This window comes from Chelonoidis abingdonii, chromosome 2 (assembly GCF_003597395.2).
Source record: "Chelonoidis abingdonii isolate Lonesome George chromosome 2, CheloAbing_2.0, whole genome shotgun sequence".
In the NCBI taxonomy this organism is placed as follows: Eukaryota; Metazoa; Chordata; order Testudines; family Testudinidae; genus Chelonoidis; species Chelonoidis abingdonii.
The window spans coordinates 237,699,510-237,722,635 of record NC_133770.1 but is presented as its reverse complement, the minus strand read 5'-3'; the positions used below and the strand labels follow the sequence as shown (position 1 = coordinate 237,722,635).

Sequence of the window (23,126 nt, the reverse complement as noted above, 5' to 3'; positions counted from 1 at the left end):
CCTCTATCATATCCCCCTTAGTCTCCTCTTTTCCAAGCTGAAGAGGCCTAGCCTCTTTAATCTTTCCTCATATGGGACCCTCTCCAAACCCCTAATCATTTTAGTTGCCCTTTTCTGAACCTTTTCTAGTGCTAGAATATCTTTTTTGAGGTGAGGAGACCACATCTGTACACAGTATTCGAGATGTGGGCGTACCATGGATTTATATAAGGGCAATAATATATTCTCAGTCTTATTCTCTATCCCCTTTTTAATGATTCCTAACATCCTGTTTGCTTTTTTGACTGCCTCTGCACACTGCGTGGACATCTTCAGAGAACTATCCACGATGACGCCAAGATCTTTTTCCTGACTCGTTGTAGCTAAATTAGCCCCCATCATATTGTATGTATAGTTGGGGTTATTTTTTCCAATGTGCATTACTTTACATTTATCCACATTAAATTTCATTTGCCATTTTGTTGCCCAATCACTTAGTTTTGTGAGATCTTTTTGAAGTTCTTCACAATCTGCTTTGGTCTTAACTATCTTGAGTAGTTTTTAGTATCATCTGCAAACTTTGCCACCTCACTGTTTACCCCTTTCTCCAGATCATTTATGAATAAATTGAATAGGATTGGTCCTAGGACTGACCCTTGGGGAACACCACTAGTTACCCCTCTCCATTCTGAGAATTTACCATTAATTCCTACCCTTTGTTCCCTGTCTTTTTAACCAGTTCTCAATCCATGAAAGGACCTTCCCTTTTATCCCATGACAGCTTAATTTACGTAAGAGCCTTTGGTGAGGGACCTTGTCAAAGGCTTTCTGGAAATCTAAGTACACTATGTCCACTGGATCCCCCTTGTCCACATGTTTGTTGACCCCTTCAAAGAACTCTAATAGATTAGTAAGACACGATTTCCCTTTACAAAACCATGTTGACTATTGCTCAACAGTTTATGTTTTTCTATGTGTCTGACAATTTTATTCTTAACTATTGTTTCGACTAATTTGCCCGGTACCGACGTTAGACTTACCGGTCTGTAATTGCCGGGATCACCTCTAGAGCCCTTTTTAAATATTGGCGTTACATTAGCTAACTTCCAGTCATTGGGTACCGAAGCCGATTTAAAGGACAGGTTACAAACCTTAGTTAATAGTTCCGCAACTTCACATTTGAGTTCTTTCAGAACTCTTGGGTGAATGCCATCTGGTCCCGGTGACTTGTTAATGTTGAGTTTATCAATTAATTCCAAAACCTCCTCTAGTGTGCACTTCAAATCTGTGACAGTTCCTCAGATTGTCACCTACAAAGGATGGCTCAGGTTTGGGAATCTCCTTAACACCTCAAGCCGTGAAGACTGAAGCAAGAATCCATTTAGTTCTCCGCAATGACTTTATCGTCTTTAAGCGCTCCTTTTAATACTCGATCGACAAGGGGCCCCACTGGTTTTAGCAGGCTTCCTGCTTCTGATGTACTAAACATTTGTTATTACCTTTGGAGTTTTGGCTAGCCGTTCTCAAACTCCTCTTGGCTTTTCTTATTACACTCTTGCACTTAAACTGGCGTGTTTGTGCTCCTTTTATTTGCTCATTAGATTGACTTCCACTTTTTAAAGGAAGTCCTTTATCTCTCACTGCTTCTTTTACATGGTTGCTAAGCCACGGTGGCTCTTTTTAGCTCTTTTACTGTGTTTCTTAATTTGGGGTATACATTGAAGTTGGGCCTAACACTGGTGTCTTTAAAAAGGGCCTATGCAACTTGCAGGGATTCACTTAAGTCACTGTACCTTTTAACTTTTTTTAACTAACTCCCTCATTTTGTATAGTTCCCTCTTTGAAATTAAATGCCACAGTGTTGGGCTATTGAGTGTTTCTTCCCCCACAGGGATTTGAATGCTATTGTATATGGTCACTATTTCCAAGCGGTTCTGCTATAGTTACCTCTTGGACCAGCTCCTGTGCTGGACTCAGGATTAAATCTAGAGTTGCCTCTCCCCTTGTGGGTTCCCATGCCAGCTGCTCCATGAAGCAGCATTTAAGTATCGAGAAATTTATCTCTGCATTTCGTCTGAATGAAAGTGTTCCCAGTCAATATGGGGATAATTGAAATCCCCACTATTATTGGGTTCTTAATTTTGATAAGCCTCTCTAATTCCCTTAGCATTTCATCATCACTATACTGTCCTGGTCAGGTGGTTGATAATAGATCCCTAATGTTATATTTTTAAGAGCATGAAATTTCTATCCATAGCGATTCTATGGAATATGTAGATTCGCTTAAGATTTTACTTCATTTGAATCTACATTTTCTTTCACATATAGTGCCACTCCTCCCCTGCACGACCTGTTCTGTCCTTCCGATAGATTTCGTACCCGGAATGATTGTGTCCAATTGATTGTCCTCAGTCCACCAGGTTTCTGTGATGCCTATTATATCAATATCCTCCTTTATCACAAGGCACTCTAGTTCACCCATCTTATTATTTAGATTTCTAGCATTTGTGTACAAGCACTTTAAAAACTTGTCCCTTTTATTTGTCTGCCCTTATCTGATTGCCAGATTCTTTTTATGTGAGTGTTTATCATCTGATCCGGTCCCTACTTATCCCTCTCCGTCCTCTGTTCCTGACTATAAACTGGAGATTCCCTATCATCAGACTCTCCCTAAAAAAGTCTGTGTCGATCCACATGCTCCTTGCAACAGTCAGCTTCCCCCATCTCCTATTTAAAAACTGCTCTACAACCTTTTAATGTTTAGTGCCAGCAGTCTGGTCCACTTTGGTTTAGGTGGAGCCCATCTCTCCTGTATAGGCTCCCCCTATCCCAAAAGTTTCCCCGGTTCTTAATGTACGTAAACCCCTCCTCTACACCATCGTCTCATCCACACATTGAGACTCTGAAGCTCTGCTGCCTACCTGGCCCTGAACGTGGAACTGGGAGCATTTCTGAGATGCCACATAGAGGTCCTGGATTTCAATCCTTCCCTAGCAGCCTAAATTTGGCTTCCAGGACATCTCTCCTACCCTTCCTATGTCATTGGTACTACATGTACCACGACCACTGGCTCCTCCCAGCACTACACATAAGTCTGTCTAGATGCCTCGAGAGATCCGCAACCTTCACACCAGGCAGCAAGTCACCATACGGTTCTTCGGTCATCACAAATCCAGCTATTCCCATTACCAACACTGCCTTTTCCTAGCAACTGGAGTTCCCTCCCATGGAGAGGTAACCTCAGTGTGAAGAGCAACCCAGCACCATTGTGAAGGAGGGTCCCAACTATGGAAGGTTTCTCTCTGCTCCCATTGACTGCTCTGCTTCCCTGGGCCTTTCTTCCCCTCAACAGCGCAGAGGCGGTCTGAGCGGAGGTGGGACAATTCTACAGTGTCCCGGAAAGCCTCATCAACATACCTCTCTGCCTCTCTTAGCTCCTCCAGTTCCGCCACTGGCCTCCAAAGTCCATACGTGTCTCTGAGGGCCAGGAGCTCCTTGCACCGACTGCACACATACGCCCACGCACCACGAGGCAGTAAGCATACATGCTACACTCAGCGCAATAAACTGGATAGCCTTCACTCTGCTGCTGGGCTTCTGCCTGCTTTGTCTCCTAGTTAATGAAAGGGTGGTTTAAAGAAAGGGGTTTTGGAATATGGTTTGGATTATAGGTTCTTATGTACTTATGTAGGCTGCTGCCACAAGCCTGAAGGTGAGTCACTGCAAGCTCTGTGGCAAGGATAAGTTAGTGCAGCTGGGTTCTTGCTGCATGCTTGAGTGGTGACTCACCACAGCTTTGTTGGAGTGGCACCTTTTGAGGTTCTGGGGATGCGTAGTATTAAAAGCCTTCTCCTATAGCGTAAGAGGTGGGCACTGGACCCACGCATCAACTAATCATGGGGGATAACAGATGAAAAACAGGGGTGAGAGTGAAGGTGACAGGGATAAAATCAGGGATCCAGAGTGGGGAGACAGGGACACTGAGAAGAGAACCCTGGACAGTTCACACTGCTTCTTGAAGGCATCCAGGAAGGCAGTGGACACAGCCCAGAAGATCTCTTCCTGGAGACGTGACTTGGAGGGATCAGAAATAAGCCCCACAGTTGCAGAGCACTCCCCTTCCCCCAATCTAGGTTCCTCTTGCTGGTATGGTGGATGGCCTCTGTTGGAGAGTCAGCTGAGCAAGCAGCCCTGGCTTGGCTGCAGGTTTACCTCACAGATGCAATTACATCAGATAGTTGACCTATATTTAATTTGTGATCCACTGTAACCTCTAGGTCTTTTTCAGCAGTACTCCCACCTAGCCAGTTATTCTGTTTTTCAGTTGTACATTTGATTTTTCCTTCCTAAACGAAGTACTTTGCTCTTGTCCTTGTTGAAATTTCACCTTGTTGATATCAGATCAATTCTCCAATTTGTCAAGGTTCTTTTGAATTCTAATTGTGTCCTCCAAGGTGCTTACAACCCTTCCCAGATTGCTGTCGTCTGCAAATTTTATAAGCATACTCTCCATTCCAATGGGACTGTGTCAAAAGCCTTACTAAAATGTATACTCACTTGGAGTTCCATTAATGTCAGTTGGATTCACTTTGCAGAATCAGGGCTATAATGACCAGAAATACATTCAAAGAAAACAATAACTTGAGATGTATTTAATAAGTTAATTAAAATTTGAATATTGCCAAGAGTTACTGTTTTGAGGCTCATTTAACCTGCAGCATTCTAAGGACTGTGAATCTGATTCCAAGACTATTGACTTCAATAGGTTTTAGATCAGATCTAATGTTTGCTTGAGTCTGAACTGATTTTTTTTCCTGAGCTTTTTTGAAATAACTTTATATTTTGAACACAAATGGAGATTTTGGGCTACCGTCTTTGATTTTGGTTGGTTGGTTGGGTTTTTGGTTTGTTTGCTTGTCTCCAGCTATATAACAGCTTATTAACAAACAATCTTCTGAAGTCTTCCAGGGATTGATTCTTGGACCTTTGCTTCTGCTTTATATGTTATCATTGGTTTATGCTACCCAGGGACATAATGTATACATTTATCTTATATTTCCATTGCCAAAAATTTTGTAATGAAATTACTGTATTATCTCATTATTTATCATCCATAAAATCTTACACTAAATTAGCCTTGATTTTTATGAAAAAATATTCCTACATCTGTAATTATTGCAGTGGGCACTCGGAGACAATTGAACCAATGCCAGACAGATCTTAGCATACGCACAACATGCCTCAGTTGGCACGTGACCAGGATTCATCACTGAATTTGGTCCACTAGTTGAATCATTAGCGTCCCTGGCCTGGGCCAGGTATTAACAGAGTGTGCTACGTGACTGCTGACCCAGGCCCCTTGTCAGACAGAAAATATATATCTCTCAGTGAAACATCTTTCTCTCCCTGCACGGTAGTAAAATTCTTTGTATTTTAAGAGCTTCCCACTGTTCTTCTTAGATTACCTGAATTCCTTTGTTTGTTGCTCTTTCTTGCGTTAAGGAGTACTTCTTGCATACTTGAATATTGCCTGTGCAAGCTGCTGAAATTCTTATTCATACTTTACTTGACATTGGTAGGCCAGGCTATGTTACTCTAATTTCCTTTTATGAGCTATTTTGCACTACTTTTATATGTCTGAAGTTAACCAATATGATATACAAGATGTGGACACAAATTATGGAAAAGCTGGACATGAAAGCTGTATTGGTGGAGTTTGCCTGCAAAACTCAATAAATATAGAATGCATTCCTGAATGGTGTTTGGAAGACATGTTGGTGAGGTTCATATGCTAGCCTCACAGTCCTCACACAAATGAGGATTAAATAGGAAGGGAAAAGGCCAAGACCAAACAAGAGATATAAGATTAAACATGTAAAGTAAGTAATTTGAGCCTTGTCCTGGAAGGTGTTGAGCACAGCAGCTCACTATTATTAGCTTCAGAGGGAGTGGAGATTGAAGTGTGAGGACAAAGCCATGCCTTAAGCAATAACTAGAGTGCTTCCTAACCATGTAGTCCCCCTTTTTATTAAGCGTCCCTGTAGGACATCCTGGTTCTTCTTTGAGTAGTGTCCACTATAGGGGTGCTTGCGTCCCTGCGCTGCTGATCGGAGAACTTTAGTAACAGTGTCCATTAGGCCGTCACATGGGCTGTCTCTCCTCGTGCCCCGCCATGAGGCTAAATAGTGCACATGGGCTAACCCCCCTCAGTTCCTTCTCTACCACCCCAGCTAGAGACTGAGACATTAGCAGTCCGTTTGCAATTGATTAGCTTCTTTAGCATTTTTATTGATAGTATCCTCTTAAAAATAAAAAGAGAAGGAGCACACATCATACCGATTGTTCCCATTTGGCTGAGACAGACTTGGTATCTTTACCTGTCATAACTCGTGACATGCCCACCAGTCTCTTTCCAATGCACTCCATACCTCCTATCGCAGAATGAAAAACGGAATCTACATCCTAACCTGGGGATTCTCTGCCTCAAGGCTTGGCTCCTTCATAGTTCCAACACATAGAAAGGACCTGCTTGAAGGAGATACAGGAGATAAAACTCCACAGTAGAAAGTCCACAACATGCAATATTACAAAAGTGGTCCAGGACTCAGGTTTGGTGTAATTCCCAACAAATTTCTCCAACATCCACAACTCTACCAAAGATCCTAGACTATGTACTGACTCTTAAAAAATGAAGACTGTCTCTCAGTTCACTTAGGGTCCACTTAGCAGTTATAGCAGTCTTCCACCGACAAGTAGAGGGGTACTCAGTACTATCACACAAAATGATTCCTCTGAGGTCTAGTAAACCTTTTCCCACAACTCCAACATTCTGCTCATACATGGGATTTAAACCTGGTGTCGAAAGGCCTGACTAGACCTCCCTTCAAACCCCTGGCAGCTTGCTCGCTTACACACCTGTCAGTGAAAATGGCCTTCCTGGTGGCGATCACCTCAGCTAGGAGAATAAGAGAAATAGAGGCTCTGATGGCACATTCCCCCTCCACAGTATTCTTTTGGGACAAGGTCACACTCAGGCCACACCTAAAATTGATCCCTAAGGTAACTTCCCTGTTTCACATGAACCAACTGGTCCACCTTCTGGCTTTTTACCCCAAGCCTCACCATGATAATAGGGAGGCTATACTACACACGCTAGTTGTTCAGAGAGCCCTAGCTTTTTACCTGGATAGGATGAAGGGTTTTAGGAATTCCCCTGAGCTTTTTCTTTCTATTGTGGAGTGATCCAAGGGCTCAGCGATGTCAGCCCAGAGACTAAGTGGGTCTCGAACTGCATTAGACAATGTTATCAGATTCACAACATGACACCTTCAGATAGTATTTGCACACACTCCATGAGGCCAATCTCCTCATCTGTCGCCTTCCTGAAGAATGCCACTATCTAAGAAATCTGTAGAGCAGCCACGTAGGTGTGAGTTCACACCTTCATAGAACACTCTACAATTAGTGGGGACTCCACCTCCAATGCCACCTTCAGCTCCACTGTACTGTCATCTGTAACTGACCCATCTCTGAAGCCCCCAGCCCTCCAGTAGGGATACTGCTCAGAACTTAGCTACAGTGGAGTACACATAGGGACACTACTCGAAGAAGAAGTTGCTCACCTTGTGCAGTAACAATAGTTCTCTGAGATGAGTATCACGAGGGGTGCTTCACAACCCACCCTCCTCCCCTCTACATCAGAGTTCTTGTTAATGCCTCTGCGGTAAAGAAGGAACTGTGGGGGGTTAGCATGCACATGGTGAGGCCCGATGAGAGACAGCACATGTGTGGGCCTAACCAGCCCTGCTATCAAAGTTCTCCAATTGGCAGCACAGGGATGCAAGCACACCTACAATGGAGTACCCATAGGGACACACATCTTGAGGAACCATCGTTACTGCACGAGGTAAGTAATTTCTTCTCTCGTAACTACTCCAGAGAGCACATGCAACATATTACAGAGTTGTGCCCACCAACAACACTAAAGCTAAATTCTTATGTAGTGTTTAATATCACTTAAGTTTGATTTTTTTCTACAATCTAATATACCCTGGTCGGCAGTTATGGAACTTTTTCTAAACTCTCCAGAATCATTATGGGAATCTTCAGCTATCAGTGAGGCTAAGCCAAGAGGTTTGTGGCAGTGCTACACTGTTGTCTTTTTAAAGCTGCCAAAACAACTCTCTCATGGTGCTGTTTGCCTGGAAAGTCAGGTCCCACCAAATAGGTGGATAATGTCCTACCTGGGCATTTCAAATACAGAATTTGAAAGAGTTAACTCATGGACAGTTTCCACAGCTCACTCATGGACAATGTGAAAGAGAAAGAAGGGTGAAGTGGGGGATTATATGGATAACATTATTTCTCTCTACCCAGCTGGTTGGTTATATAATACCCGAGGAGTTCTTAACAGAGATGATGTTTGGGAGCTTATGGATTGCTGGGTCCTGAAGTTTCCTTGGTATTTTGGAATGACTTGTTGGGGTATTAGGAAAGAAAAGAAATCTGTGGAGGAAATGAGTAAGGAAGCTATTATGATGAACTCCTCCACCAATTAATACTTCAGCAACTTACAAAGCACTTTGGGAAAGATTGTCAACTGGTGTAACTCTATTTCAGTCAATAGAGCTATACCAATTTACTCCCACAGAGGATCTGGCCCTGTATATACAACGTCAAATTCTTTCTTAGCTAGGAGTGACTGAATCAGGAGTATCAATGACTATAATTTCTAAGTGCTATTAGGTAGATACATCTACTAGGCTGTTAGAGAAATTTCTATTAAAACTGTTTCTCAACAGAAAATTGAAGCAAAACCATTTTTTCCAGAAAGATTTTGCTTTCCATGGGAAATTTTGTCGTGGTGTCAAAAAAAAAACAAAAGCGTTTCAGCTGAAAATTTTCAGTTTTTGATGAAATGTCCAAAAATTTTCCATGGAAAATTTCAATTAAAAGGATTTTTTTTTCATTTTCTGTCGACATTTTCCACTGAAGAAACAAACATTTTTCCAACCAACTCTGTAATCTACTGTTTTAAAATTTTTTTGAGTCTATATAAACCATCCTCCATTTAGTATGTCATAAGGGTCTGTTCACTTCTCATTCCTGTGTTTACTTATTGACTCTTGGGTTGTGTATATAATGGGTATTATACTTGTTGTATAGCTAAGGCTACGATTTTGTCATGGACATTTTTAGTAAAAACCCTGGCTAGGTCATGGGCAATAAACAAAAATTCACAGAAGCCCATGACCTGTCCCTGACTTTCACTAAAAATATCATTGACAAAGCAGGGAGGAAGGTGTGTTCAGCACCCAATGCTGCACATTGGAAAAAATGACCCCAACTATACATACAATATGATGGGGGCTAATTTAGCTGCAACTAGTCAGGAAAGAGATCTTGAAGTCATCATAAATGGTTCTCTGAAGACATCCATGCAGTATGCAGCAGCAGTCAAAAAAGCAAACAGGATGTTAGGAATCATTCAAAAAGGGATAGAGAATAAGAGGGAGAATATCTTATTGCCCTTATATAAATCCATGGTACGCCCACATTTTGAATACTGCGTACAGATATACTGGCATTAGAAAAGGTTCAGAGAAGGGCAACTAAAATGATTAGGGGGTTGGAACAAGTCCCATATGAGGAGAGATTAAAGAGGCTAGGACTTTTCAGCTTGGAAAAGAGGAGACTAAGGGGGGATATGATAGAGATATATAAAATCGTAAGTGGTGGTGTAACCAGGCAACCTTACCCCCGCGGCGCCTCCTACTGGTCATCCTCAGAATTAGCTCAGTCCAGTGGCCGGAGCACCCTCTGCAGGCCGGTGATCCACCTTCCGGCTACTGGCCCCGTGTCCCTCCCTGGACCCCAGTGCCCCTTTTACGTGGGGTTCTTCCCCCTGGCAGTAACCCCTTTCTCTTTGGGGTTTCCCCTTCCTGGGAACCCCCCACCATCCCCACTTTGCCTCAGTGTCTTGGCAACTGTCATTAGCTAGCCCCACGCCCTGTGGCAGATTGCAGTATTAGCCTCTCATCATCGGCAAAGGAGGGTTTGGACTGGCTGCCTCTACCTATCCCTGGGTTGCACCTCGCCACCCCCAGTACCTCCTGGCCTAAAGCTAGGTAGCAGCCTGGGGCTCTCCAGACGGGAGCTCCCCCAGCTCCTCTGCCTTTCCCCAGCCCTGCTTCACCCTAGGTACCTTATCCGGTTCTCTGCAGCCAGGCCCTTCTCGAGGGAGAGGGAGAGGGAGACTGTCTGTGCTCCTGGCTTCTCTGCCTTATATAAGGGCCTGTTGCTCAGTTTGGTGCATGGCCCCAGCTGCTGCCACTTCCCCCAATCAACCCAGCCTAAAAGGCTGCTTTCTCCAGCCCTAGCCCTTATCCAGGGCTGTTTGAACCCCTTCAGGGCCAGAGCAGTGGTCCACCCTGCTACAGATGTGGAGAAAGTGAATAAGGAAAAGTGATTTACTTGTTTCCATAATATAAGAACTAGGGACTACCAAATGAAATTAATGGGAAGCAGGTTTAAAACAAATAAAAGGAAGTTCTTCTTCACACAGTGCACAGTCAAACTGTGGAAATCCTTGCCTGCGGAGGTTATGAAGGCTAAGACTATAACAGGGTTTAAAGGAGATACAATGTCAAATTCTTTCTTAACTTAGATTTTATGTACTTCACAGGAGGAAACTTACCACAGCTCCTCCAGGAATTTGTAAGGGAATGATTAAAGCAAATCACTCAGGTTATAACATCTCCAGAGAGGTCCCACCTCCAGAGGAATCTTGCATATTCTGTTTCAGACTGGATTCTCCAGAGACCAATGGGCAAAGAAAGGACTTTTGGATAAATAGCCTGAGTTATTTAGCCTGAGTAGACTCGGGGCCTTCATACTGGTTCCTGATCTAAAGACTGATGTGAACTTGTAACCACAGGGAAAACCCAGTTAAGGGATTTGAAGGACTGACACCTAGCAGAACGCTAGGTTGGAGTTAGGGGTGACCTCTGCTAAGTTTTTTTTAGCATGTGTGCAGGTTCTTTTATTGTTTTATCTGCTTTCTCTGTGATGCTTTTACCTTCAAAATAAAGGTGCTTGCTTAGAAAGAGCTCTCTGGTAACTTATAACTGCTGACAATACACTGGTTATAGCCTTCTGAGAGAAAGCAAAGCACAGACGCTGATCTTTTAGGCAGACTGGCTTGCTGGGGATATCACAGTGTGGATTACAAAGCTTCACAGCCTTAAAGCCCCCAGTCAGAAGGGAGTGAAATGCTGGTCTCCTGCCAGGAGAGGTGATGCCTGGGAGCCAGAAGCCTTTAAGTGAGAGCCCTTAAGGGACCACAGAGAGGGAAATACAGGAGTAGTTACCCTGAAACTGTGATAGTTGCATATTCTCATACTAATCCTCTCATCCATTTAGTTTCTCAGGGAATCATTTTTAATACAGTATCAGTTTAGCATGGAAAATTCATGACTACAGGAAATTGTCAAGGTAAATAATTTAGTAGGATATTTTAAAGGAATGGATAATTTAATAAGCATTAAGAGCATTTGTGTTTTTGCATACTATGTCAGTGTTATAAAAAGAATCAAAACTCAGGCTTCAGAGCAAAATTTTATCTTTATGCGTCTTGTATTTATACCAGCCACCTAGGGTAGCAAGTAACCTGAGTGCCTATGGGAGTCAAATGTTTATCAGGGTGCAGTTGAACATGTGCATTACAGGTTTGCGGTTTAGTAGTTGTTGTTGTTAGTTTTGCCTTTTTCTAAAACCTCAAGTATTGTCCCTAGATAGAATAAGGTTACCAAACTAGAAGTACCAGATATCTGTTCCATTATGGCAATTCTTTCTGTAATTTCCTATGTGAAATAAAAACATCATTAGAAGTCAGAAAAATAACTGCTGGTGAAATAGACACTTTTGAGAAGTTTGAACAAATAATTGGAAGAAAATAATATTCTCTCTATCCATTTACTTATAGAGTACCTAACACTATGGTATCCAGCTATGAATATGGTAGGGTTCTGTAACTACTAAATCAGAAGAGGAGTCAGTTAAAATACACAGACTTGCTAGCCTTACACTGTCCTAAATATCCTGTGTTCTCTTTTTCCTAATGCAATAAGACACTACAGGCACCACATTTCTGGGGATTACCTTTCTGGAGTATGAAGCCTGTGGCCTCATTCTTCACGTCTCAGTCAAAGTGTTCATAGGCCCCAGAAACACACTGCCTGTCGTGTCTTGTTGTTTAAATATTGTGTTAGAACCTGTGAATAACTGAAAACTGTTTTGACATGTTCATAATAGCTTTTGTTCTACATCTGTACCGATACATTGCTTTTTCTAAAAATTCAGCATAGCTTGCTTTTTACTTTGTGGTTGCATTTAATACTTTGATGAGAAGTACTAGAGCAGGGAATTAACTTCTCTACCAAGAAATCAAATCAAGCTTGAAATCAGTAGCTTTAAATATTTGGCAATGATGTTTTGTAAAGTGAAAAGGTTCTTCTTCATGACAAGCAATTTTATTAGACCTTTATCAGCAACTTCAATGAAAGTTGCTCAGAAGTATTCAGCTGAATCACTGGTATCCTGCGGAGTGACACTTTCATGTGAGGCTTTTTCAGTTGTTCTTTGTGCAGCAAAGGTTGTGTTAACACCAGATGCCAATCGCATACCACCAGTGGATTTGCAAGATTATAGGACAGGAAAAAAGATGAAGGTTAAACACAGGGCACAATAGAGATTACTTATGGTAATGAATTGTATAATTTTTCTAGACAGATCTGGATTAATGTTTATCCCAGGCAAGAGATTACTATATGTCTGATTCTGATTGTAAACACATATTATTAAACAGAAGGTTTATGTTCATGAAATGCAACTATAAGTGTTAACACACTTATGATTCATTATGTGCAAAGAGAAAAATTAACTTGTTCATCTGCTATACCAATGGATACACTATGGTTTTTGCATACATTGGAGGTGAATTATAGGCATCAGCTGTCTTTAGAAAACAAATAACTCCTGAAATGGCAAAAATTCTTCTCTCAGTTACAGCCAGACTACCCCATAGACTTTGATGGAGTTACACCAGTGTAACTAAAAAAAGAATAGCCTTAGATATTTTTATATGGAAAAAATAGCTTTTGTACTGGAGCTATCTACAGGCAATATATAATAATGATACTTGCTAACTTTGGATCTTTTTTTCTTTTTCAATGAAAAAACAGTATGTTCACATTCACAGAATATGGTGAACGGTGTCCCAAATTTTGATTCCCCAAATGATTCAGTTATATTAACTGTAAAAAAATAGTATTTTGAGGACTTGCCACTTTCAGTTTTTTAAAAAATACTTTGTATTTGTATTGATATTTAGCTATACTTCACATCATTTGCTTTTCACATCTGCTGTCCTCCTCTGTTTTATAGATGCTCTGCTGGTGAGCATGCCTGCGACATAGGTGTGATCTTCACATTTTTTAAATAATATGTTGCTTTAGTAGTTAAATGATCACAATTCATTCAATTATTTGATTTTTGGATGACCAAAGGGGAAAAAAAAATCTCTTAAAAGATAGTCAGCACATTCCAAAACTTTACTCCTTGCATTGAATAGATGCAATAACAATCTTGTAACCGAGTAATGAGTATGTTTGCTTTCAGATAAAAAAAATTCAGTTTTTATAATCTGTGTATGCTATTAACAAACAGTACATGATAGCTAAATGCCTTTTCATAATGCTGTTTTAAATTCACTCTCCATTTAATAATTGTTGATAGTACTGATAGCCTGGTTTTCACTGTCCCTCTTAACTAGTCTGTCTAATTATAGGTTGCAATAAATTTATTTCTGATGTTTTATTTTTTGAACCCCACTTTCATATGTGAGAAATTTGACTTGCCTGATTAGTCCCATTGACTTCAGTGAGACTAGTAAAGTTTCCCATGGACACAAGCCGAATGAGACCTTAAAGCTGTAATAAGAATGTTGAAAAGGCCTGAGAATACTATAAATTATCAATTATGTTGACTGGATTAAACTATAATAACAACTGGGCTAGATCTGACTTGCCTTGTGCACTGTAACACAGAGATCACATCAATGCTAGTAAGTAGCTCTGATATCTTGAATACAAACTTGGTTTTACTGATAAACTGAAAACTATACTGGAAACTAAACAGTTCAAATTTGAATTTTTTGTCTTCTTTTTAAAAAAGTCAGAGCAATATATTTTTATTCTCCCAATGCTAAGAAGAAAATGCTTTAAAACCATTTATATTTCTTATATATATATATTAACAGCCCATTTGGGACAACCTAACTTTGGCTTTTGTAATATTTTTTAAAGGCTGCAAAAAGTGAATTATGAATTAGGAGTTGAAAGAAACATTTAATATTTGTTTAATTATTTCTAGAGGCTTGTATTATGGCTCTTTCAAATAGCTTTAAAACCGACCTATCATTTCTAGTCAATATGCACTGTCAGATATATACCTGAAATCTTTATTACAGATGAGAAGCCCAAATCAGGTGTATTATACTGCTTAAAAGTTTGTGCAGTGAAGCATTATATTTTGGGAGCTTATAAAATATATATAGTGTTCTCTATTCCCTTTGCTATATGTCGGCAGACATCTATAAGTCATTAACGTGACCTCCATCTTCCTAAGAGAAGTAAAGGTAAAAATGAAGACACATTTCTGTTATCAGTCTGCTATGGGTCGTAAATTGAACTAACGTTATATTTTCCTCTGAAATCCGCATAGTCTTGACATGGTGTTTAACAGTGTTAAGCTTATTGCTGCTGAGCTAAACATGTCTGAAGCAAACGATGACCCTCACATCTTTGTGATAGCAAGATGTCTCCCTGATGTGATCCCACAGACTTGGAGCATTAAGTTAATTTTCCCCTGGATTTCTGAGCTGCATCCTTTTTACCCCGCGGAAACCTTGTGAGGAATACAGCTTCTGACCGAAATGACAGAGCATGGAAGGTGAAATTAGATGCATTAAATTAAAATATGACAAAAAGCCTATCTAAATATTTGTCACAATGTTACTTGTGCGGCGTAATGTCCAATCCAGGAAGTGAAAGCAGGCTATTGCTGGGACTTAACAGTCTGAAAAAAAAATTGGTAAACTATCTAGATTCCTTACAGGCTTTGAGAGGATAGTTGAGGGTATGGTGTAAGATGTCATAGTTCCAGGTTTGGTGATCCCTCTATCTAATCTCAGATTAATTCTTTTCCTGTTTTCATTTTAAATAGAATTAACCATTACAAAGTTTTCTTTGGTCTATGGCCATTTTTGTGCCACTTGAACAAATAATGCTGGTACTGGCCGCTAGAGGTTCTATGATGCGTAAAGTATAAAAGAGAAATACCCCGCACACACACACCCCCAAAAAAGTCATAGTATCCAATGCATATTTTTAGGCTACAAAAATTATTTTCCAGTTTGTCGTACAGCACTTGTGAAAGAAAAAAATATTATCTCAAGCTACTATATAAATAATTATTAGAAAAATGAGTGTATTCCGTTAGTATTAAATGTAGGAAGAGATCAAGTCATATGGCTTATTTCATTCACGTGCATTCATCAAAACAAGAGGTTTTAATTTTTTTAAAGAGCTAACTATCGATATGGCACGTTTATCTTTTCTTTTTGATTTTCTGTTATAACAGGCTATGGAAAAATAGGAGACTATGATAGGGTTAACCCCGCTAGACAAAAATCTTTGCTGTGTATGATAGTAGTAAAGCTTGTGATCCCTTGATCTTTGATTAGATTCAAGCTAGTAAATATCTTATGATTAATCAGAATGAGTTGTTCTGCATGTAGTATAAGTCACCTACACAGATGGGTTGTAGAATCAGTTGTTTGTGAATATTTGTTTTAATCCTTTCTAAAACAGACTTGCTTTATGTGCTCAAATCATATTCAGGCAACTAAATATCAGTACTAAGGGAGGAAACTTGCAGTTATGAATAGGATAGTAGTAGGTAAGCATTATAAAAGGAAAAAACTAACGTAACTTAAAATGTCACTCTGCTATTGTTAAAATATAAGTGATACACAGAGTATACTTCTCATAAGTTGGCATATATAATTATATGGAAAAGCAGTTATAAACCATTCACAGAAATTGCTATCTTTCAGGTAGAAAAACTGAAGAGACACATACACTAAAAACTGTGTTAAGTATTTGGTCCTTATTATTATTCTGTTTTTAAAAAAATGCTTAGTTAGAATTATAGCATTTTGAGGTGTAGGTAGAGTATAAAAAATCTATAGAGCTACCCTTTTCTATGGTCTGTCAGCCTCCTAATTACTTAAATCCATCATAATTGCCTTCTGATATAGTTTACATTGACATGCAAAATACTGTGTGAGAGAGCTCTTGCTATGACACTTGCATTACCACATCTCTAAGGATTTTCTATAGAATGTAGATTTCCACAGATCATATATAACATTATGAGATTGATAGGAAGACGTGCTGTGTAGTAAAAGCACCTCAATTTCTGTCTGATTTCTCATAATTGCTACAGTGATCCTTTTGTGCACAGAGGTGTGATTAGATTTAACCTGCCAACATATATGAAGAACTTCCTCTATAATACATTTTTATATATATATAAGGTGCATGTAATCAAATGTATATGAGTTGCTGTCATGCAAAGTTAATCCCCTTTTCTCTAATGTTTTTAACAGGAGGACCGGAGAACCCCCGTTAATAAATGGTTGGATTCCTTTCATTGGGAAGGCCTTAACTTTTAGGAAAGATGCTTTCAAATTCTTGATATCTCAGCAACGAAAATTTGGAGATGTTTTCACTGTACACATTGCTGGTGAGAAGCATTTTACTATTTCTCTTGCCTTTTATGTCAATTAAATTAATTATTAACATTTTTATATTTTATTTAGAATTTTATTTATTGAAAAGCCTTTAGCTGTACTTATACAGGTCTAAGTTTTAGAGCCACATGACCAACGAAAATTACTTTGTAAATGAAATATTTTAATGTGTATTATATATAATCACAACTATTATTTTGTTTGTGTGTGTGTGTGTGTGTGTGCATACTATATGTGTGCATATACTAACTCATGCATACATATTATGCCAGCACATATAATATAGGTAAATAGAATATTTACTATAGATTGTGTTCTCTGTAGAAGTGAGAACTAATATCATCTTAACACTGCACAGGAAAACATTAGATCAAATTTAGAAAATACTCATAAAAATTGCACAGAATATATTTTTTACCCTCTCTACATCTGAGTTGACAGGAGCACTAGGAAGTGAATGACACATTGACTCATTGATACAATCAGGATTAGAACATGGAAACTTCCTGCCTAACCATACATCCTGACAATGGCATAATAATAGAGACTGAGATAATGATCTGAAATACAGTAACTTCAATCTTTTATAGCTCCTTAATTTTAGGCCTAATCCTGCTCTGGCTTACATTCACAAAAGTCACCTTGCTTTTATTTGGAAAATTTGGGGTACAGGACTGCAGGATGGCCCCTAATGCTTTCTTTATATCTTTTAAAATGTGTAGGTAGATAGACTCAGTTATTTAATGGGTCTTTTTCTTCTCTAACTTCTGTGATCCTAGTTCAAATTAACAGTTTTACGATAGCATGAATTAACACTGCTATAATGAAGGCACTCTCGTTTTTTCTACTATTCCCATATTTTTAGGGAGTTTCAGACCAAAATGTGAATTTAGTGAAGTCTGCTCTATAATCTCCTAGCAGCAGGGAAAGTTTTTATCTTTACATATTTAAAATTTTAAATAAAAAAAAACCATTTTTCAATGAAGTTCAAGTTATCAGGTTACAAACAGGATGCTCATTTTTGAAACGCTTTCTCCATGTAATCAAAAATTGCTTAATTTTTAGATGTGCAATTTTACAAGCTGTTAGTTTTATTACCTTAATTCATTCTTTTTGCTGTTTTGAAACTTAAAAGAAGTTCTTTCATTTAGAAGGGGACTACAGCACATGCACAGAAACGACTTTTGGTAAAATGCAATCTGTACGTACTATTGTTAATATACTTTCATAATGTATAAAATAATGGCTACTTCTGAATGCAGATTAATAATAATAATAACTCAAAGCAAGACAGCTGTTATGAATATACTGATAAAATTGGGTACAGTTGCACTTCAGAACTTGTGTGTCAATGGGACATTTCTTTCTCTCTCCCTTTTTCATATTTTAATATAAGAAAAGGGTTAGTGAGTTAATTGGTCAAAGTGTTAAAATTTGTGACTGAGACTTAAATTAACAAATCCCATCTCAGTGTGATGGTAAAAATTCTGCCTTTAATCCATCGTCTCATGCCTAGATAATGTACTGAGGGATTCATTGATTAATGCAATATATGCTTAAAATAGTGAGGCAAATAGAGTGAGTTACGCAACTAAATTTGTCATTATTTTGGAATATCCCAACTTTTGTGAATTTATGTTACATCCATGCTATTACTTTAACGTCACTTTGTAGAATTCAATATTGAAAATACCGAATACTGAGAGTTTACTAAAGAGAAATAGTAGCGAACCATCTTGTTTGTTTTTGTTTTGTTTCATTTTGTTCGGGTTTTTTTTAAAGCTTAGTTAGTACTTCATATCATAACCTTAGATTCCAAGACACACTGGATTTCATGATGTTTTAGTGATTTGACAAAGATGATGTTTGTGTGTGCAGCAAACAGAACTTCCCCTGTTTTATACGTACTATCATTACTTTACCCCCCTGGTGGGTGAATAAAGGTCTTGTCAAAAAATTCTATCAATATATATTGTTCTAATTATCAGTTCTCAAAGTAGTTCATTTGGAAAATGTGGAACGATGCTTGGAGTTTCTGGCATTGCCCCGTACCGGTAATGCGATTTCACTGATTGTACTTTCCCATGTGATGAGCAAATGATTGTCATTCCGAAAAGTCGCAAGGGACATGGATGTCATCTTAATAAAGAAATTAAAAAGCACATCTTTCTCTGAGAAACAATGTAAATTCCTGACCTGTCGCAGAAAATAGTTCTCTAATTGGTTTTGTGTGGTGGTGCAGCAGAATCGTTTTCCCCAAACGTCATACTGGCGAAGCACTACTGTACATCATTGTCAACAGTTCTGCAAAATCTTCCTAATAAGAGGACGATTACGTAAATGTGATAGTCTTTAAAAAAAGAGTTGTTTCTTTATGATAGTACTTCCAAACCCAATCTTTTTACTTGATAAGGATCAAGAACAAATAGACAGCCAACTAGGTAAGAACTTTTAAGACCTTTGAAAAGTCTTTTCATTGTTTTTCATGATAAGACTTTATTTACTTTTACTGATACATGATTAGGAACCATACCGGATGTTGTAGTAGTATGTTTTTTGACTAACCAATCTCAATTTTAACGAAGACAATCTACATCTTATAATTGTTATGCTAAGTACGTTTAGCCTCTTTAAAAGCACATACAGATATACCATTTAAAAACTTTTCAATCCAAAAATAGATGAAAAGTAATTTATCTTAACTATTTAAGCACTGAAGTCCATTGAAAATATTATTTTTATAACTTACACCATTATATATCCTATGAAATGCTTGTCATTCATAATTAGCATTAAAAAGGGCCCAGAGTGCATTATTAGAATAATTTCTTAACTATCATACAAATACTGATTTACATGCTAGGATTCACCAACAGTTGACAATTTTCATATCTTCTACATCAGTCTTTTGTTCTGAGGAGACTGTGTAAGCTGAACGGAGATATTTTAGGCATTCTCAGTAATGGCTGTAATAAAAGCTGAAGGATTGGAAAGAGAAGAACAGTCATGTCCACAGATAGAGAAGAAATCTGAAGGCTTTTACAGGAACAAGTGAAATATTCAGCTAATTTTACTTGTTTTTATGGTATTAAATAGAAGAGTTTACTCAGCTTACTAAACTAGAAGGAATTTGAGCGTGACTTTACTGTACAGATGTGTCTTCTCAAATGGTTGTGAAAAAGGATTTTTTTAGTGTCCACAGACATTGTTGAACAGCTCCAAAGGACTTTTAAATTGTCACAGTGGATTCTGTATAAATGGACTTAATATTTAAAGCCACTACGATGGAGAGGTTCTGTCTGTTATCCTGCACTTTTTAGCAGATTCGGGAATTAGCTCCTACAGCTAGTCAGAGCGAAACTGTGGTGAGCACCAAAATTTTGGTTTCTTTGTTTATGGTATGGGTTCACTTCTGAGAGGTAGCTCCTGAGGGTAACTGAAGTGGGGGGGGCATGTGGGGGGCATGCCTATTAAAGTGCTGAATAATGACTCAAAAATGTAGGAAGGCCTGCATTTGTTAGTGCCTGTTACCACCAGTACATAGACACTGTAGAAGTGAAAACAGAGTCCAATAGGGGAAATAAAATGATTTATTTTATTGTTTTAATTAGCCCATGCAAAAAAAAATTATAATCCTAATATTATTTACAATAACTTAGTTGAAATCAACCAACTTTAGTGATTGGTTTTAGATCCCAAAATGCTCCTGAGGGATTGTATGTTGATAGAGGAGATATTTTTACATTATTATACCAGGTAATTGACAATATGTTACAGACACAAGGTGGGTGAGGTAATATCTTTTTACAAAAGTTTGTCCAGTTTAAGATATTTCCTCACCCATTTTGTGTCTCGAATATCCTGGTACCAACACGGCCACATCACTGTACACAAATATGAATACACTGTTAAACAAGTGAAGCTATGTAGTTCTTCTGTGTGCTAGTAGGACAGAAATCACTAAAGGTTCCAGTTGCTAGTAACACTTCAACAGTTTTATAGCCGCAAGTAGTATAGGTTTTGGTCTTCATTTAGAGAGAGATCTAAACTCTTAAATTACTTGGGCATAGGTTCTATTGGAGATACCTTAACAATTTGCACAATTTTTTTTTAAACCAGCAAATTTTGCCTTCTCTATATATGGGTCAAATATCCCTCATTAGAATTTTGTAAATACTGTAACAGAGTTTTTGTGTCATATATGTCTATAATTTGTTGACTTTTTGGCAGTGATGTGGCCTGGAAGCTGAATTTCACTTTGCAAAAATGAATTATATTTTGGCATTTTTTAATCAGCTGGAAAATAAGACTAATAGAAATATTCATCTGTGACACACCCTTAATCGTAGAAAATTTTGAGTAAAGTCTTTTCTTTCCAAAAGTTTGTAATTACACTAACATTGAATGAATGTTGTTTTAAGATTATTTATTAAAATGATGTTGTTTGCTTGAAGAATAATTTGCTTAGAATCATGTTGCTTATTTTTTAAAAATTATCAGAATTGATGTGCATTTGCTAAATGTCTGATTAAAGATCACAAAGAAACTTGTATTTTTCATGTGATATAAGCAGATGGTGCACAGATGGTTTAAATTAATATTAATTACAAAATCTTAACTTAAAATTGTTTACCCTGTAAACTCAAAGTTGGAAAGCTAGCTAACTTCTTTTGGGTTAATAACGCTCCAGTCTACTTATTAAAAATCATACCAAAGGTTTTTTTATTTCCAGCCCTTGATCAGAAAGATGATAGCCTCTGTAAAGGGTCTTGAGGAGAAAAGGTATAAGAACTGGAGTGGGGAGAGTGCTGAAGGTTGCCAACACTCATATCTCCAACAAAGATCTTGGGTATCCTGGATTTAAAAGGTTAAAGAAGCGCTTATTCTGAGATTGAAAATGCATTCACGTCCTGCAGTCTAGTGATTGGAGCAAGGTCAGGAAGCCTCAGTTCTGCTCCTGACACTGCCACTAGTCTGTCGTGATTATTTTTAGACCAAGAAAGGAAGTAACTCTAAGATCCCAATGCCACATTGTTTAATTAGTAAATTACATTATAGTAAAACAAACAAAGAGTAACTTAAAAACACTCAAAAGTGTTTCTTTACAAAGATCTTGGACAGAATTCTATCTTGATACGTGTTTTGTGCAACCCCATTGATTTCGACAGGAATGTAAGAGTCCAATATGTACTCATAATTACCATACCATGGTATATGTATCCACAGTCAGAACAGGAAGTAACTATGCACTCTCACATACCACTATATGTTACCGAGAGGTAATTGGAGACTTTTAAATAGTGGCTACTTTATGTACACAGAGCCAAATTCTGTCCTCCGTTACACATGTGCAGCTCACATTAAAGTCAAAAGGAGTTTCACCCATTCAGCAGGGCAGAATTAGGCCTCAGATCTTGTAAGGATTATTCCTGTTCTTCTTTTATAGTGTAGATATTTCACTGAATGTATGTACATTTTAATGAGTACTCTCTTTTTTCTAATGTGTGCACAAGTTAACACTCACAAACCTCTACTGTAAATTTAAACATAGCATGGGCCCAGCTATAGTAAATTCAGAATTAATTTTATTTTGGGGGCATTATTTTTTTTGATCCCTGACAAATGACCAGCAGTTTGACTTACCAGAATCTCTTTACTAGTAATTGACTTTCGGGAGAAAGAAGCTACAAAATTTACCCTAAAAACATCTCACACAGAAAAATAAATGGAACATTTTTAAAGGAAGTAAAAATTAATGTGAATTCTCTCTCTAATGTTGCTATCTGGTCAACACTATTTCTTTTGATTACGAATGTAAGAAAGGGTTATAGAGTATGTTGTTAGTGCATTCTGATGCAATAATATTGGGTTCTCTTTCTTTGGGATTAGCTTAAAATCAGGATAGGATAGCATACTTCCAAAAATACTTTTCCATTATTTTAAAATGATGGTATATTGCATAGAAAACTATTTTTTAAAATAAACCACCAGGTTATAATTTGTTGATACTATAATAAAGCTGCATCATCCTGTTAAATTTTAAAAAGACAGGAAAACGTGGAAGTAAACAAGACTGAAAAAGTATTTTAGTTGTCATGTTTTCTTTGGGCTATGGGAAACCTCACAGGCCCTGATCCTACAATAGACTTTCATGTAGATGGACCCCTCTGCTCATGGTAACCCCCATTGATTTCAATGGGCTTTATATAATCATAGAAATGTAGGTCATCTAATCCAGAAGCCATCTAGTTCAGCCCGCTACACTGAGGCAGGA

The 23,126-nt window shown here is 38.2% G+C and overlaps 1 protein-coding gene across 1 annotated transcript in view; it reads left to right on the top strand.

Annotated features, from left to right (window-relative positions):
- CYP7B1 (cytochrome P450 family 7 subfamily B member 1) overlaps window positions 1-23,126 on the top strand; it is a 222,223-nt gene that overhangs the window by 184,190 nt on the left and 14,907 nt on the right. The window contains exon 2 of the mRNA XM_075061972.1: window positions 16,709-16,845. Within this exon, the coding sequence (XP_074918073.1) occupies window positions 16,709-16,845 (137 nt within the window). The remainder of the gene's footprint in view (window positions 1-16,708; window positions 16,846-23,126) is intronic.